Raw genomic sequence first — 13,465 nt, forward strand, 5'->3', positions numbered from 1 at the left:
CTCAACATGATCTTGGGAATAATTAAAATAAAATTAATTTAACAAGAAGAGCGCTAAAAGGGATGTAAAATTATCATTAGCAATGAAATGTATGTAATGAAATATATGTAAAACTAACTAACCGCTCAACTTATAGGTAAAATACCCATCTTAACTGCCGATTAAGTTAACCAGAAGAGATTGGATGAAAACGAGTGCCATTAGCCCGCTAACGAAGTATAAAAACTAAAAACCATCTAAAACATAAGCGAGGAAAAGGGGTGCGATACCAACCAACCGATATACCCAGCGTGCCCCTGGGCACTGTCACTGTCATTTGCGTCGCAGCGCTGCCGCCGTCCGCGTCCGCGTCGCTTTGCCTGGCCCAGTGTTTCCGCTTTCTTTCGCCTCGTTGTAATGTTACTTTTAGTTTGATGTCGGAGCCTCGACGAGCCGGTCGTAAGCGAAATCGTAAGCGAGACTTTAGTGCGATTCCGCTCCGTTCCGCCGGTTGTGTGTGCGTGTTTAGTTCGAGCTGAGGCGAAGCAGAGGCAGAATCGGAATCAGAATCCAGCGGAATCGAGAATCAGAATCGAAACCGAAAGTGGTTCTCCGCGTGTGCGAGCTAGTGTGTGTGTGTGTGTACGTGTTGTGTTTGGGCCCGCTTTTCTGCTTTTCTACCCCCGAAAAAGCAAAGCACAGCATAAAAGTGTGCGCTCGTAAGCGCGTACGTGTGTCTATGTGCCTGTGTGTGAGTGCTAGTGTATGAGTGCGGCCAGGGGAAAGGAGGCAAAGAAAAGAAAACCAACCCCCACCAGCGACGGCGGAGAACAGGAAAACAACAACAGAAGGCACACAACCAGCGCACCACCACCATCATTACCATTACCGCCACCACCCACTACAACACTTCGTCATCGTTTCGCGTTGTGCAGAAAATAATTACAAAAAAAATAGAAAAAAATAGAATTGAAAGTAATATTAGCGACCGATCGAGTTATAGTGCTAAAGCGATTTGAAAGATTGTCTTGCTTAAACCAAAAGGGCCCCTCGAGGCCCCGGAAACCGAACTAGAACTAGTATCCAATACCCCGCCGATCATCCCGATCCTGACATGATGAACTTCTCCGCGTTTGGCGGCCCCTTCTCCGGCATCCACCAATTTGCCGCTAAATTCGATGCCCAGACGCCCGGCGCCTTCGGCACGCCCCCCGCGGCCGCCGCGAATGCAGCAGCCGCAGCGGCAGCGGCCGGCACCGATAACCATGTGCAGCGCTATCAGACCAATGGCAATCACTTTAATCAGAATGTGCCCAACGGTAAGTGCATCTGCCCCACCACTACACTACATTATACTATACTATACAACATCTAAAATGTGGCTACACATACGGACAGACAGTTGCCTGCAATGCACATGCAGGCACATGTGTCTGTATAACATAATCACTAAAAATTTATTTTATTTTTATCGATTTATTTTCGCCCGCTGCGGGCAGCGACGCCAGCGTCATAGCGTCAGGGGGTATACACTCTCACTCGAGCAGCGACAGTGTCGATGGCGGAGGGGAGGCAGAGGCTCTGACAGAGGCAGCGGCAGAGGAGGTCGGCTACTGCCTCGCCTAATGCCCTACACACAGAGGGTCTTGTTTTGGGGCAAAGGGCACTACTCTTTTTGGAATGGCAACTTATGGATAGCCTTCCTTTTCAAAAAGAAACTAAACTGGCTCTTGATAATAATCAAAAACTAACTGTTACTTCTTGCAATAACATAAATAAATGAGAATAGTAAAATGTAAAAAGTATACAACCTCTAATTTCGGTGAATAACACCTCTTGATTGTCCAATTGGTTCATATTTTAGAGGGCAGGAAAAAGCACAACATTTATTAACTTATCAACTTGTAGAGTAAGCAAAAATATTTAAATGAAGTTAATACAAATTGCTTATAGCTGTATTATTTTACAATAATATTTAGCTGTTCTTGAGTTCACGAACAAAGGGGTTTATTGATCTCAACACAAAGTTTGATTTGACCTTCTGCTTAGCATATTTTGCTTGAAACAAATCGTAGAACCTTATGACAATCTTATGAATAATTCTCAATAGTTCTCTGAAGCTTAGTTAATACTCAGTTCCAATACTCAGCTAAAAAAACGTCCCACTTGAAACTCGAACAATACTTTCCTTGAATTCCCAGCGAAAGGTGGCTTCCATCTGGATCTACTTACTGACATTCGCATAAAGACATGTGTGAGTGTAAGCGGGTTTTCCACCCCCATCTACGAAATTTTCGCTTTCTGGCTAGCAAAGACATCTTCTTCAGGCAATTTGTAAACCGCACTACAATTTTTTGGGGGTTGGTTGGCGGGGTGGAGCTACTTAGTACGAGTACGAGTATACCCTGTCATCAAAGCAGAATTTAACGATTTTTTCGTCGTTGTTTTTGTTGTGCGCTCTTTTTATACGAGTATTCCGCTCTATGTTTTGAGTCATTACCACCCACCCCCAAGTGGGTGTAACCTGTGTGTGTGTGTGTGAGTGTAAGCTACGGCTGTTGTTGTTTTGCGTGGCTTGAAAATGCAATGAACTCAAATAACTTTTGAATTTGCTGCATTTCACTTTGTTTTTTTTGTAGGGGTGGGTTTCACCGCTCTCTTCAGCTACTTAAGCACATACATAGAAATACAATTAAATGCATATACGTATGTGTGCTGGGCGAGAGTAAGTGAGTGAGTGTGTGTGTGTGTTTGAGTGTGAGTTACAACCCCCAACCCACGAGAGCCTGCCTTTGCCTTTTTAATTGCACTGACTTCCTGCCAACTTGCAACTTTTTTGTTTTAGTGGAAGGGTGTGACCGGTTGGACGGTCTGACGGTCGGTCGCTTCCACCCCCGATATATAGAATACATAACCCCTATACTAGCCCCTAACCACAGGGTCCTTCTTCTTATCAATTCTAATTAGCTGCATTTGCTTGCATAATTAGATTCCCAGGCAACTCCCATCCCCCAGATGGCGTTTCATAATTTATTTTTGCCCTGGCAACTGCACAGATATTTTCCACTTGCATTTATTGGAAAGTGCAGGACCCAAGCCCAAACCAAAACTCAAACTCCTCTGCATTGGCTAGGTTCATTGATCCCAGCTTTTGAGCTACGCATTATATTTCCAGTTTAGCGTTTTATATTTTTTACCTGCCATAACAGGAAAATGCGTTTGCAAGTGTGTGTGTGTGGGTAATGCTGCTCTTTTATCTCTTTCAACACATGCGACTGGATGTAATCTACGGCCCTGGGTATTTCGTATCTGGCGGACTGTGTGCTGCTGATCCCAAATCCAACGCAGGTAAAATGTGTCCCACGTACTCGAGCCACTGCACTTTCCTGCTTCTCTCGCTTATTAGCTGCATTATCGCTGCCCTGCGACTCTGTGACCTGCTCGAGGTTTATCTTTCGATACCTACCCGATAATTTGCCTGGTTTTCTTGTATGTATAAATCATTATTGGGTTACCAGGAAATGTGCAGCGGTAGATGTAGATATGGCCGGACCCTTGAAGTCGCCCTCTGGGTATGCGTCTCAAAATGTAAACAAATAAATACCTGACCAAGATTGGGAGAGTTTGCTCCGAGTTCACATGTTGGGAAATCCAAAGCAGCTCATAATTAAGAATAAGCGATTTAAATGAATATTAACTCGAAGGCGGACAATTAATAAAATTGCTTGTATTGGACTAATCCAACGTAGAATTTAAAAAATATCAAATACAGAGATACATTCGTATTTTGTAGTATTGTAAACTGCAATTTTTTGAAGATGTTTAGGGATTGGATTTTCCCATTAATCAACTGAATTTCTATGTTTTTATCCAGTGTCCAGTATTATATAAGAGACGCTTAGCTTTTAATTGTATGCCTGGAACCCTTTATCCTGCAGCATTATGGGTTTCAGTGGACACCGGGTATTTTGTTGTCGAGGACACAGTCCTCTCCCCTTTATTAACGTCCCCCTAATGTTCAGCAGACACCCCAGCCATAAACCATTTGCATTTTTTATATGCATACATATGTACGTACTTATGTACCTATGTGCAGAGTACATAGATGTATGTGCTCCGTGGGTGTGAATGACTGGTTACACCCCCAAATCGTTGCCTGGATGTATGCAACACTAAAAAAGTGAGTATGATAAAGCAATTACGATGGGCACACACACCCCAACCCCCAAAAGCTCTTTCATTTGAACGGGTATAGATAAATAAATATTAGCAGTCATTGATTATTTATTTCTTTGTTTTACCCCGTTGACTTTAAGCCTTAAAGCGACCGTTGAGCTTTCATTTTTTTATTTTTCGTCCTGTTGGCGCTGATGACTTAAACTCTGCCGATGGCGCCGTTTGCTTTTTACCCCTCTCGATTTCCTATGATTACTCTCCCCTAGCAATGCACTTAGACAAAAAGAATACACAATTGTTGCAAAATATCATTTAATTATCTTTGAGTAATAAAGTTTTCTTTTTATGAATTGTTTAATATACAAATTTTCCATTTAAAATATAACATCATAGGACTTTAAACGTTTAATAAGCTGATAAAAAACTAGGGCTATTGGTGATATTTTCCCTATATAAATATTTTTTGTCCATCTATCAAATAAACTTAAATAGGCTAGAACGTACTGATTCTCTCTTTTTAAGTGTAAGCCTCTCACACCCATCTATTTTCTCAACCCCACTCTTTCTCTCACTCACTCTCTCTCTCAGCTTGGGGTCAAGTTTCGCCCAACTCCGTTAAGGGTTGCAGTTTTTCCCAACCACGCTACGCTCTCTCACTCTCCATGGCAGGCATTCTCCTCTCACCCAAGCGCTCTCCCTCTCCCGCGCGGGCGCTCTCACCGCTTTCACTGCCTCCCGCACACTCACACATACCAGGCCGTGCGACACACATAGACATGGACAGGAGCAGATAAACGCCATGTTTTTCAAATCGCTGCCAGGCGCATTCCTTTCCATTTTGTTCCACTTTGCTGCCAACGATACGGATACGATCCGCCCATAACCCCAAACCCACTTGGCTTGCTCTCAGTCTCCGACACTCTCAGCCACTCTCTCCACTCTCACCGCTCTCTCACTCTCGCTTGGCCGTGTTACCGACTTCACCGACTTGGACTCGCTACTCCGGCTCCGATTCCGATTCTGAATCCGGCGATATGCTCGTCTCCTCCACGCCGTACGCTTTTTTTCCTGTTTTGCCTGTTTTCCCTATCGTTGTCGTCATCCCGTTCATGGGAAAGTGAAGTGAAAAGTGAAATGCCACGAATGCCGGTTGCCAGTTGCCATCCACGCACGCCTCCCGCCTTTGTTGTGGTTGCCATGGCTCCGCGTTTTCGGCCACTTCGGCCGATTTTTCCGGCTGTCTTTGAACCCTTTTTAATGATTGCTCTTTAATTTTTTCCATTAAGTCAACGTCATTCTGCAGACTGCCATTTTTTACCCATTTCAATTTATTACATTTTTATTATATTGCAATTAAATTTTTTAATGGGTATTCCAATTTTTTTAAATTTACATAGTACAAACAATGCAAATTATATAAAATGCTTATTTTTTCTCAATTTGAAAAGTAGTTTCAGTTTTTAATAGCTATGGATTGATATAGCATACTTTTAATACAATTTTATGTAAGAGTGGGTTTATCCTTTACATTTTTCCTGGAATTCGCTATATATTCCAAGAAGAAACAGTCCTTAAAGCAGACTTATTTATTTTTGACCCTAATTCGATTAAACATATGCACTTAATCATTTGCATACGAATATGTTTTCAATTTAAATTATTTCTGCTCCAACGATTTTATTAAAGAATCATTTTGTGCTTCTAAACCAAAACGACTCAGGCCTATGCGAAAAAATTAAAGCATTTGAAAATATGTTAAGTTGCTGGCCAAGGTCGAATGGTAATTTATACAGTGACTAAGACTAACACAGACCACACGCACGGAGACACATAAATTACCCCACGTCAGCGAGAAGGAAAAGCAGCAGAGGAGTTTGTCTTTCTTTTATTTTGCACGGAATAATGTAAAATGTAAGGTACAGCTTCCTGGATCATTCCTTCCCAGAAATCGGTTCATGTAGGAGGCAATTGGCAACAGCCCCAAAATGTTATTTATAAAACCGAGCACCCGGCTAAGAAAACGCCAAGAAGCACGGAAACCCCTTGGGGTAGGGGGATCGGGAAATCTGGGGGTAGGGGCTAAATGGCACACACCCACCGAAAAGCCACCGAAAAAAGTGGGGTACGCTTTTCCTATGGCATACATTCGGGCGTGTGCGCGGCCGGCATTTTCAGTTTCAGTTTTAATTTCCTTTTTCCTATGTATGCGTTGTCGGGGCCTGAAAAACACGTGTGTGCGCCTCCGCGTGTGTGTGTGTTTGTGTGTGAAAATTTGGCCTTGGCAGACGCCAGAATGTGTTGGTAGTGGTGTTGCTAGGGGGCGGGGATGGGCGGTAGTGGAGGCGACGACAGCCAGCCAGCAGACAACAACAGTTCGTAGGCACACGCACGTTCGGCAAGTAGGAACAACGTGGTTAACTATACTGTGCCGATACATATTTATGGGCTTTAGGGTGGAACTTGACTGGTTTTAACTAGTAATAATAATTAGTTGAAATTATATCATCTGTATCAAAGAGAGAAAGAAAAACATTTAACATATATAACATATTTGCCATAATAAAAATTGTAATAAATTAATTATATTATAAAGTTGAGTTTCAACACTGCGTATACTTAATATACGCATATGAACGTATGAGTGGTCAGCTTTAGTGGACATTAAATCTAATTTCTCTTAACTTATTTGTACGAGCATTTGATACGCGCACACAACCCAAGTCCGCCCCAATAATTGTATATGCTGAAAATGTGGCTGCCTACACACACACACCAGCACAGCGTTACTGGCCCCAGATACATGCGTAAATATATATCTAGATAGACGTGTATATGCCGTGGATACATGTGCCGTGCCGGAGCGTCGTTACTTTGTCGGCCGTATGTTGTTCTTGTGCCGGCACCCGATCCTTTATTCGGCTCGCCAGCTGAGCCGTGGCACTCGACTAGACTCGGAGCCGGCCGGAACCAGGAGCCGGAGCCGCCAAATCGGGAAACTCCGGCCAGGTCCAGTCGCTTGTAGTTAGTCGGCCAGAGTGCGTTGTGCGAGAGCGGCGGCCGAATTGAGTTGGAAACGGATTTGAATCCCTGTGAAAAACCCTCTTCTAATCTTAAGACTTATAAACGATATACATAACTCACACAAAAAGGCTGTGCTCACGATGTGTAAATGTCTCAACCAAATAGTGCTACATTCTATATATATACACCCCTACCGCAATCGAAGACCTTAATAATTTGTAACATCATTTCTCTCCTTTCAGTTTCGGCTGCCAACAACATGCAATATGGCCAGAATATCTCCATACCGTACTCACAGCCGCAGGGTGATCTAAACTTTCTCAATGCAGCCGCTGCGGCCGATCATAAGGGTAAAATCCATCCAAAAATCGAACGTGACCGGGAAGAAGGTGAGTCGCCGACCCGCAAGTAGGGGGCCCCAGTGGGCTAGTAATGTGGGTGGCTCCCTGGTTCCGTCACTCTGGGCGGACAGAAAAGTGGGCCTGGGCACGGGGAAGCTGAGCTGAGCTGTGCTGTATGTACAGCGCTTTCGGGTTGGTATATGTGTATTTCAAGGACGCAGTCATCACTCGTCGTGCGTCTCCCTTCGGCTTCGTTATTTATAAATGTTTTTGGGCCTGTCTGCTGTCCCCAATGCTGGTGTGGGTGGTGGGGAAGGGGGGGAGGGGTGAGAGGAGGTGTTGCTATAATGGCACCATAGCATACTTTTTCATCCAGTTTTTCGGCGAGCCACCTTAAACAAGTGGATGTTGCTTTCCTCATCCTGATTACGAACGCTGCAAAAGGCAAAAAGTTTGCACCGCTCGAACGAAATGCTGGGAAAATGGGGAGTGGGCCATTTGTCCTTGGCAGTAAATGGTTACTATCCTGGGATTTTTGAGAATAGACAGCCCTTTCCGGTCACAAACGTTTCGACATGTTTTGTACAAATTGTAAGATGGTTGCTACGGTAATTGGTAATTATATTAATAAATTGTTTCCTTGCATTTAACTAGGTTTTCTTCCCCTGTTTTCATTAACTTGTAAGGATTATGCTTACGTTTTCATTTAATTAAAATTAAACATGAAACCTACGGTAAATTCATTTTAAACCTTCGTTTTAAGCATACTAGTCGAAATCTTTTATGGTCTGCTTCTTAATTTTATCACTCATACGAAGTGTTTGCCCATGATAATAATTTATTATCATATAGGTGGCGTAGATTTCAACGCACAAGCCCCCAACTGTGGCAAAATTTATCGCTGACTTCCTCTTTCTCAGCAGGAAAAAGTTATTCAAAGGGGGGTGGGCTTATAATTATATTGATTAAATGCATTCGATTAAGTGCTGAAAAGTATGCAACTCTTATTTAGAGGGAGACAAATTAGTTTACACGTACTGTTAGGTGGCGCAATTGGTGGAAATGGAGAATTACTAAAAAAGTGTATGTTTGAAACTTTAATTTATGCATTTTCTTTTCGCTTTCCCAGTCCTCAACCAGCAGATCCTGCAGAATGTCAACCAATCCTGGCAGACGTTGGCCAATACGGCCAACACGGTGGACTACTCGTCGCACCTGCTCTCCGCCACACTGCCCATCTCCATACAGCACTTCCTCAAGTACTCGGAGACGATCAAGAAGGAGTCCACCGGCGATGTCCTGAAGAACGGCACCAATTTGGCCAGCCTGGCGCTGGGGGGCGTGGCCCTAACGCCCAGCAACAACGGTGCGAATGGTGGCCACCACAACGGACTGGTGGGCATGGACCATGGCGGTCACATGACCAACATGACGGACGCCAACGGAGCGGCGCTGACGAACGGAGCTAGCAACGGAGTGAACGGCAATGCCAACGGCACTGTGACCAATGGTGGCGCCGGCGCGGTCTCCAGTTCCGGATCTGTGGGCACGACAAACGCCAGCGGCGGCACGGGCACGGCCAGCGGCAAGAAGACCAAAAAGAAGAAACCACCAAAGGAGAAGAAGCCGCGCCCCAAGCCGGGAGAAATCCGCGAGACAAAGGCGCTGGATGGCTCGACGCTCTACTGCTGCCCGGAGTGCCAAATGGCCTATCCGGACCGCAGCCTCATCGAGCAGCACGTCATCTCGCACGCCGTGGAGCGGCGCTTCGTCTGCGACATATGCAATGCGGCGCTGAAGCGCAAGGACCACCTGACCAGGCACAAGCTCTCCCACATACCGGACAGGCCGCATGTGTGCAATGTGAGTGGCTCGACGAGCCGACAAATTCCCAAATACTATTCATCAATACCATTATGAACTTATAGTCTTGATTGAATTATTTTTTTGCCATTTAATATATTAAATACTTTAAAATTTAACAATATATAAAGTATAACATTACACCAGCTAGACTTAGCATAAGAAACCATAATTGGACTTTTAATGAACTCTGCTCTTTCTCCACAGATCTGCATGAAGTCCTTCAAGCGCAAGGAGCAGCTCACTCTGCACATTGTCATCCATTCCGGCGAGAAGAAGCATGTTTGCATTGAGTGTGGAAAAGGTGAGCGGTCTGAAAAGTAATTTCGTTTACCTCGTTACTAATCGCTGTCACCTGCAGGTTTCTATCGCAAGGATCACTTGCGCAAGCACACGCGATCGCACATCGCCCGGCGCGTCAAGTCGGAGGTGTCGGCGCAGAACGTTAATGGATCCGCCGGAGGGGGTGGCGGCGGTGGAGGCGGCAACAGTGCGCAGAGCAACGCGCTGCACGGCTCCTGAGGATCGTACAAGGACTTCTGGTAAACTCCCAGCCGAATTTCAAGCCATAAGGGGCGGCTAGCCTGCTGGCGGCGGTGGACATGTGGTTTCCGTATACGGATACGACTGACTGCTGCTGGGAGCAGGCGAGCTGCCTTTGAAATTCGCTGGGGGCTTACCGGGGGTCCTGCTGAGCGTCACCCAACTCCAATTACAATAACCCTCAATAAACACGAGTTATACTTACTGGATGCAAGTATTAGTACGATTTTGTTCACGACACTTTCAGTTCTTTAGCTTTAGTTCTTTCAGTTGAGATTTTCGCACAAACAGTCGAGCAAAGTATAGCAATCGAAATGTACAAATCAGCAGAATGACAGATTTAAATTCGAGTTTAGTATGCGCATATGTTAAGGGAAGAAAACGCTGCTTAAACGTCGCTTTCGTTTCTTTTTGGGGATCTGTGATCTGTAGTCGCTGCATAAACTAAAAACAAACGAGACGATCGTAGGCGGTCGAAAGCTGTTCTAAGAATAAGTTAATATGTCTGCAACCGATTTAATTATATATGTGCAATTTATAATCCTTTTGATTTGCCTTTTTGTTGCCCTCACGGCGCCTTTGTTCACTACATTTAATGCTAAATATGTTTTCCCCGCCGAGACAAGGGGGGAAATGGAATTCTTATTCAATTATGCACACTTTTAAGGAAGTAAGAAGCTCTACAAGCGAAATTTGTACTTCTAGTCTTGTATTTTATTTTACCGATAGGCATAGAGGGAAACCCGATACGAGGTCATGTAATCTTAAGCTTTTAAACTTGAATGTTCAAAGGAAAACCTTCGACGCGAGTCACACCAAACACTAAACAGAGAGCCGCAATACGAACTTGCATCTTGGCATGCCCAACTTCCAGCCATCGTCATTGCTTGCAACTGCAATAGCCAACAGTAAACCTATATCCCGCTTACCAATCAATACCGATACTGATACTGATACAAGTACAGATACAGATACAGATACATATACAGATACAGATACAGATACTGATACCGATAACTGATAACCACAAATAGAGTTAAGAGCCACATATACAGATACAGCAGCAATAGCAGATAGCACGGGTCAACAAATCCAACAGAATCGCTAAACTTAAACGAGCAATTGCAAATGCAACAGCAACAATAACCGGAAACACAACTGTATAAAAGGATATTTTTATATATAAATACAAAAGAGAGAGCATATGAAAACCGAATAGGAATAAAGGCATAAAACAATAACCGAAATAAAGTGCAAACACTTCGAGCAAGTGACAACGTAATTTACTGTTCAAATACAAAGCATTTTGAGATTAACGATAAACGATAAAGTAAACGATTTAACAGATCCAATGCGACATATTGCAAAACCTTGTATAGTTATACAAAGCTTCAAACTAAATACGCTAGCCAACAGATACACGCATATAGATACGGATGCAGAATCAGATATTGTAAAGCGAACACTCAGCCACTTGTTTGTTTGTCTCTTTCCTTGTTTGTTTCGATCACTCAATTCAAAAATGGCCCACTGAGCTCAAACTTCAATCCACAATTGATTTCGAATCAAAGTGTAAGTGGATGTTGTTTCACATTCCAAGTTAAAATCACATTTTAAAGTCCTAATCCTTTGGATCTAGTACAAAACACTTACAAGAGTAAAATAACTTTTTTCAAATCGTAATTTCTAAAGAGTTTGAGCCAGAGCGACATTTGCATGCATTTTTCACGTTCAAAAACTATTTTTCCGGCACACTTCTTACGATAAATGTACTTAATCAGAAAGTTAACCTTCTTGGTTGGTGCCAAAAACTTGTGTATTTATTCGATCCGGTGCCAGCCAGTTTGGATCTACAGTAGTGTACAGTGCGGAACGTAAATGAAACACTTGCAGTGAAGTACAAATATTTTAACTACACACCCACAAGAGAAGAAGCACCCACGACACAGCAGCAGATTGCATATAGACAAGTTAACCGAGAAGGTGTATTAGCCAAAAAGTTAATGGAAAAATAAGCGAAACTAAGCAAATCTCAATACAGTTACTACGCTAGAGGGTAGCATATTATTAATGCGTTTTGTTGGCCCGTAAGGCAGGAGGGGGCTGGCAGCCCAGGGACAATTTGTAAACAATAACGTGACAACATATAAATAATTAAGCAACCTTCACAGCAAACAAGGAGTTATTATTTTGTCATTGATTTTCTCGGTCTCACTCACACTCTCTCTCTCTATCTATCTTGACACACTAAATCGAATAAGAAAATATAAAACAATAAGTTTATAAAGAAAAAGTTGCAATAAATGACAAACAAATGAAATTAAATCACTCAGGGATAAAGCCTCCAAAATAAAAACATAAAATAAAAATGCAATATTTTAAATGAAGTGAAAAAAGAAAAGAAAAATGAAACAAAACAAAAGAAAAGAAAAGAAAAGAAAAATTTAATCTAATGAGGAAGTACGTTTTAAAGTTACAAATATTTTAGTATAATACGAGAAGGACAAACTAAAAAGTTTTAGAAATTTGCACAAATTTTGGCATTTTATAAACGCAAAACGAACCATCATCAACCAACTAAAATGCATAACGAACGAACAAACAAATGACGAAATAGATAAATATTTTCTCACACTTCATTGGCTTATCGAAGGTATAAAATCGACAATTACAGGATAGATCTAGATCGCAACACAGCCGAACCGACGAACCGACTTCATAAGCTGCTGGCAAACGGTCCGTGCAACTTTTAGTGCATTTAAATAAATTATAAACACAAAAACAAAAGCAAACACAAAAATTATCGAAGAAGCGTAAGCGAAACAAGCAGTTCATATTTACAGGAGCTAAATAAGTAATGCGGGGGTTTGCGGCCAAAGAGATGATAAATTGTAGTTAGAGGTGGACGGATTAATACCCTAGGATGGCATTTAAGGCAAGGATCAGACGAAAATGGCGCGTAGCATTACACCTTTTACATTAAACGACTATACAATGCCGCGCATCCAATTTGAAACTGTACGTATTGAATTTATGTTTAGTGTCTGCAGCATGCGGGGGATGTGAAGTTAGGAAGAAGGGAAGAAAAAGGATCGACGGGCGAAGAGCTAAATACATTTAAGGGTTAGATTTTCTGCGAAAGGACTGAAGTTAAGGCAACGTAGCGTTTAAATGCAAAATTGAATTGAATTGAAGACGAAACCGAGTGTTATGGATAATGGAGCGTGCGCGAATGCGATTGGTGACGAAAATTACTTGTTTTAAGGCTGGACTTATGTAATTTCGAGCAAAAACGATAGTAGCGAAACAAAAACATGTAAAATGCAGATACAATATTTTTATAATTAAAACAAAGGTACCCCCACCCCCCATACCCTGATCTTAATATGTTTAATTCAACTGCAATTATCGTTAAAGACGTATTTACTGTTTGTGATCCAAATTCATTGATTAAACGTAAACTACACAAAGATACAATTGTTGCATGGGCAAGGTTTGAAGTCCGGGTTCGCAAAGCACCCACAAGTACTCGATCCCGGGGT

General features: G+C 42.7%; 1 protein-coding gene across 3 annotated transcripts; it reads left to right on the top strand.

Moving 5' to 3' along the window:
• The first annotated feature begins 923 nt into the window (after positions 1–923).
• LOC6606773 (zinc finger protein 444) lies at positions 924–10,921 on the top strand. 3 transcript variants are annotated; one of them, XM_032720920.1, is made up of 5 exons: positions 924–1,298; positions 7,419–7,565; positions 8,647–9,380; positions 9,588–9,684; positions 9,742–10,921. In XM_032720920.1, exons 1-5 carry the CDS (start codon positions 1,094–1,096, stop codon positions 9,900–9,902), a joined length of 1,344 nt encoding a protein of 447 aa, XP_032576811.1. In that variant the 5' UTR covers positions 924–1,093; the 3' UTR covers positions 9,903–10,921. The 3 variants fall into 3 exon arrangements, with proteins under 3 accessions (XP_032576811.1, XP_032576812.1, XP_002031570.1); XM_032720921.1 differs by having other exon boundaries at positions 7,419–7,526; XM_002031534.2 differs by lacking the exon at positions 924–1,298 and adding an exon at positions 7,208–7,320.
• Positions 10,922–13,465: the final 2,544 nt, after the last annotated feature.

The sequence above is a fragment of the Drosophila sechellia genome, chromosome 3R (assembly GCF_004382195.2).
Source record: "Drosophila sechellia strain sech25 chromosome 3R, ASM438219v1, whole genome shotgun sequence".
NCBI lineage: Eukaryota > Metazoa > Arthropoda > Insecta > Diptera > Drosophilidae > Drosophila > Drosophila sechellia.

Excerpts from the sequence above, each read along its gene's own strand:
- LOC6606773 (XM_032720920.1), top strand. The coding sequence starts at position 1,094 with ATGATGAACTTCTCCGCGTTTGGCGGCCCCTTCTCCGGCATCCACCAA. Across the intron at positions 1,299-7,418 it reads TAATCAGAATGTGCCCAACG|TTTCGGCTGCCAACAACATG; the intron begins GTAAGTGCATCT and ends CTCTCCTTTCAG. Across the intron at positions 9,685-9,741 it reads TTGCATTGAGTGTGGAAAAG|GTTTCTATCGCAAGGATCAC; the intron begins GTGAGCGGTCTG and ends TGTCACCTGCAG.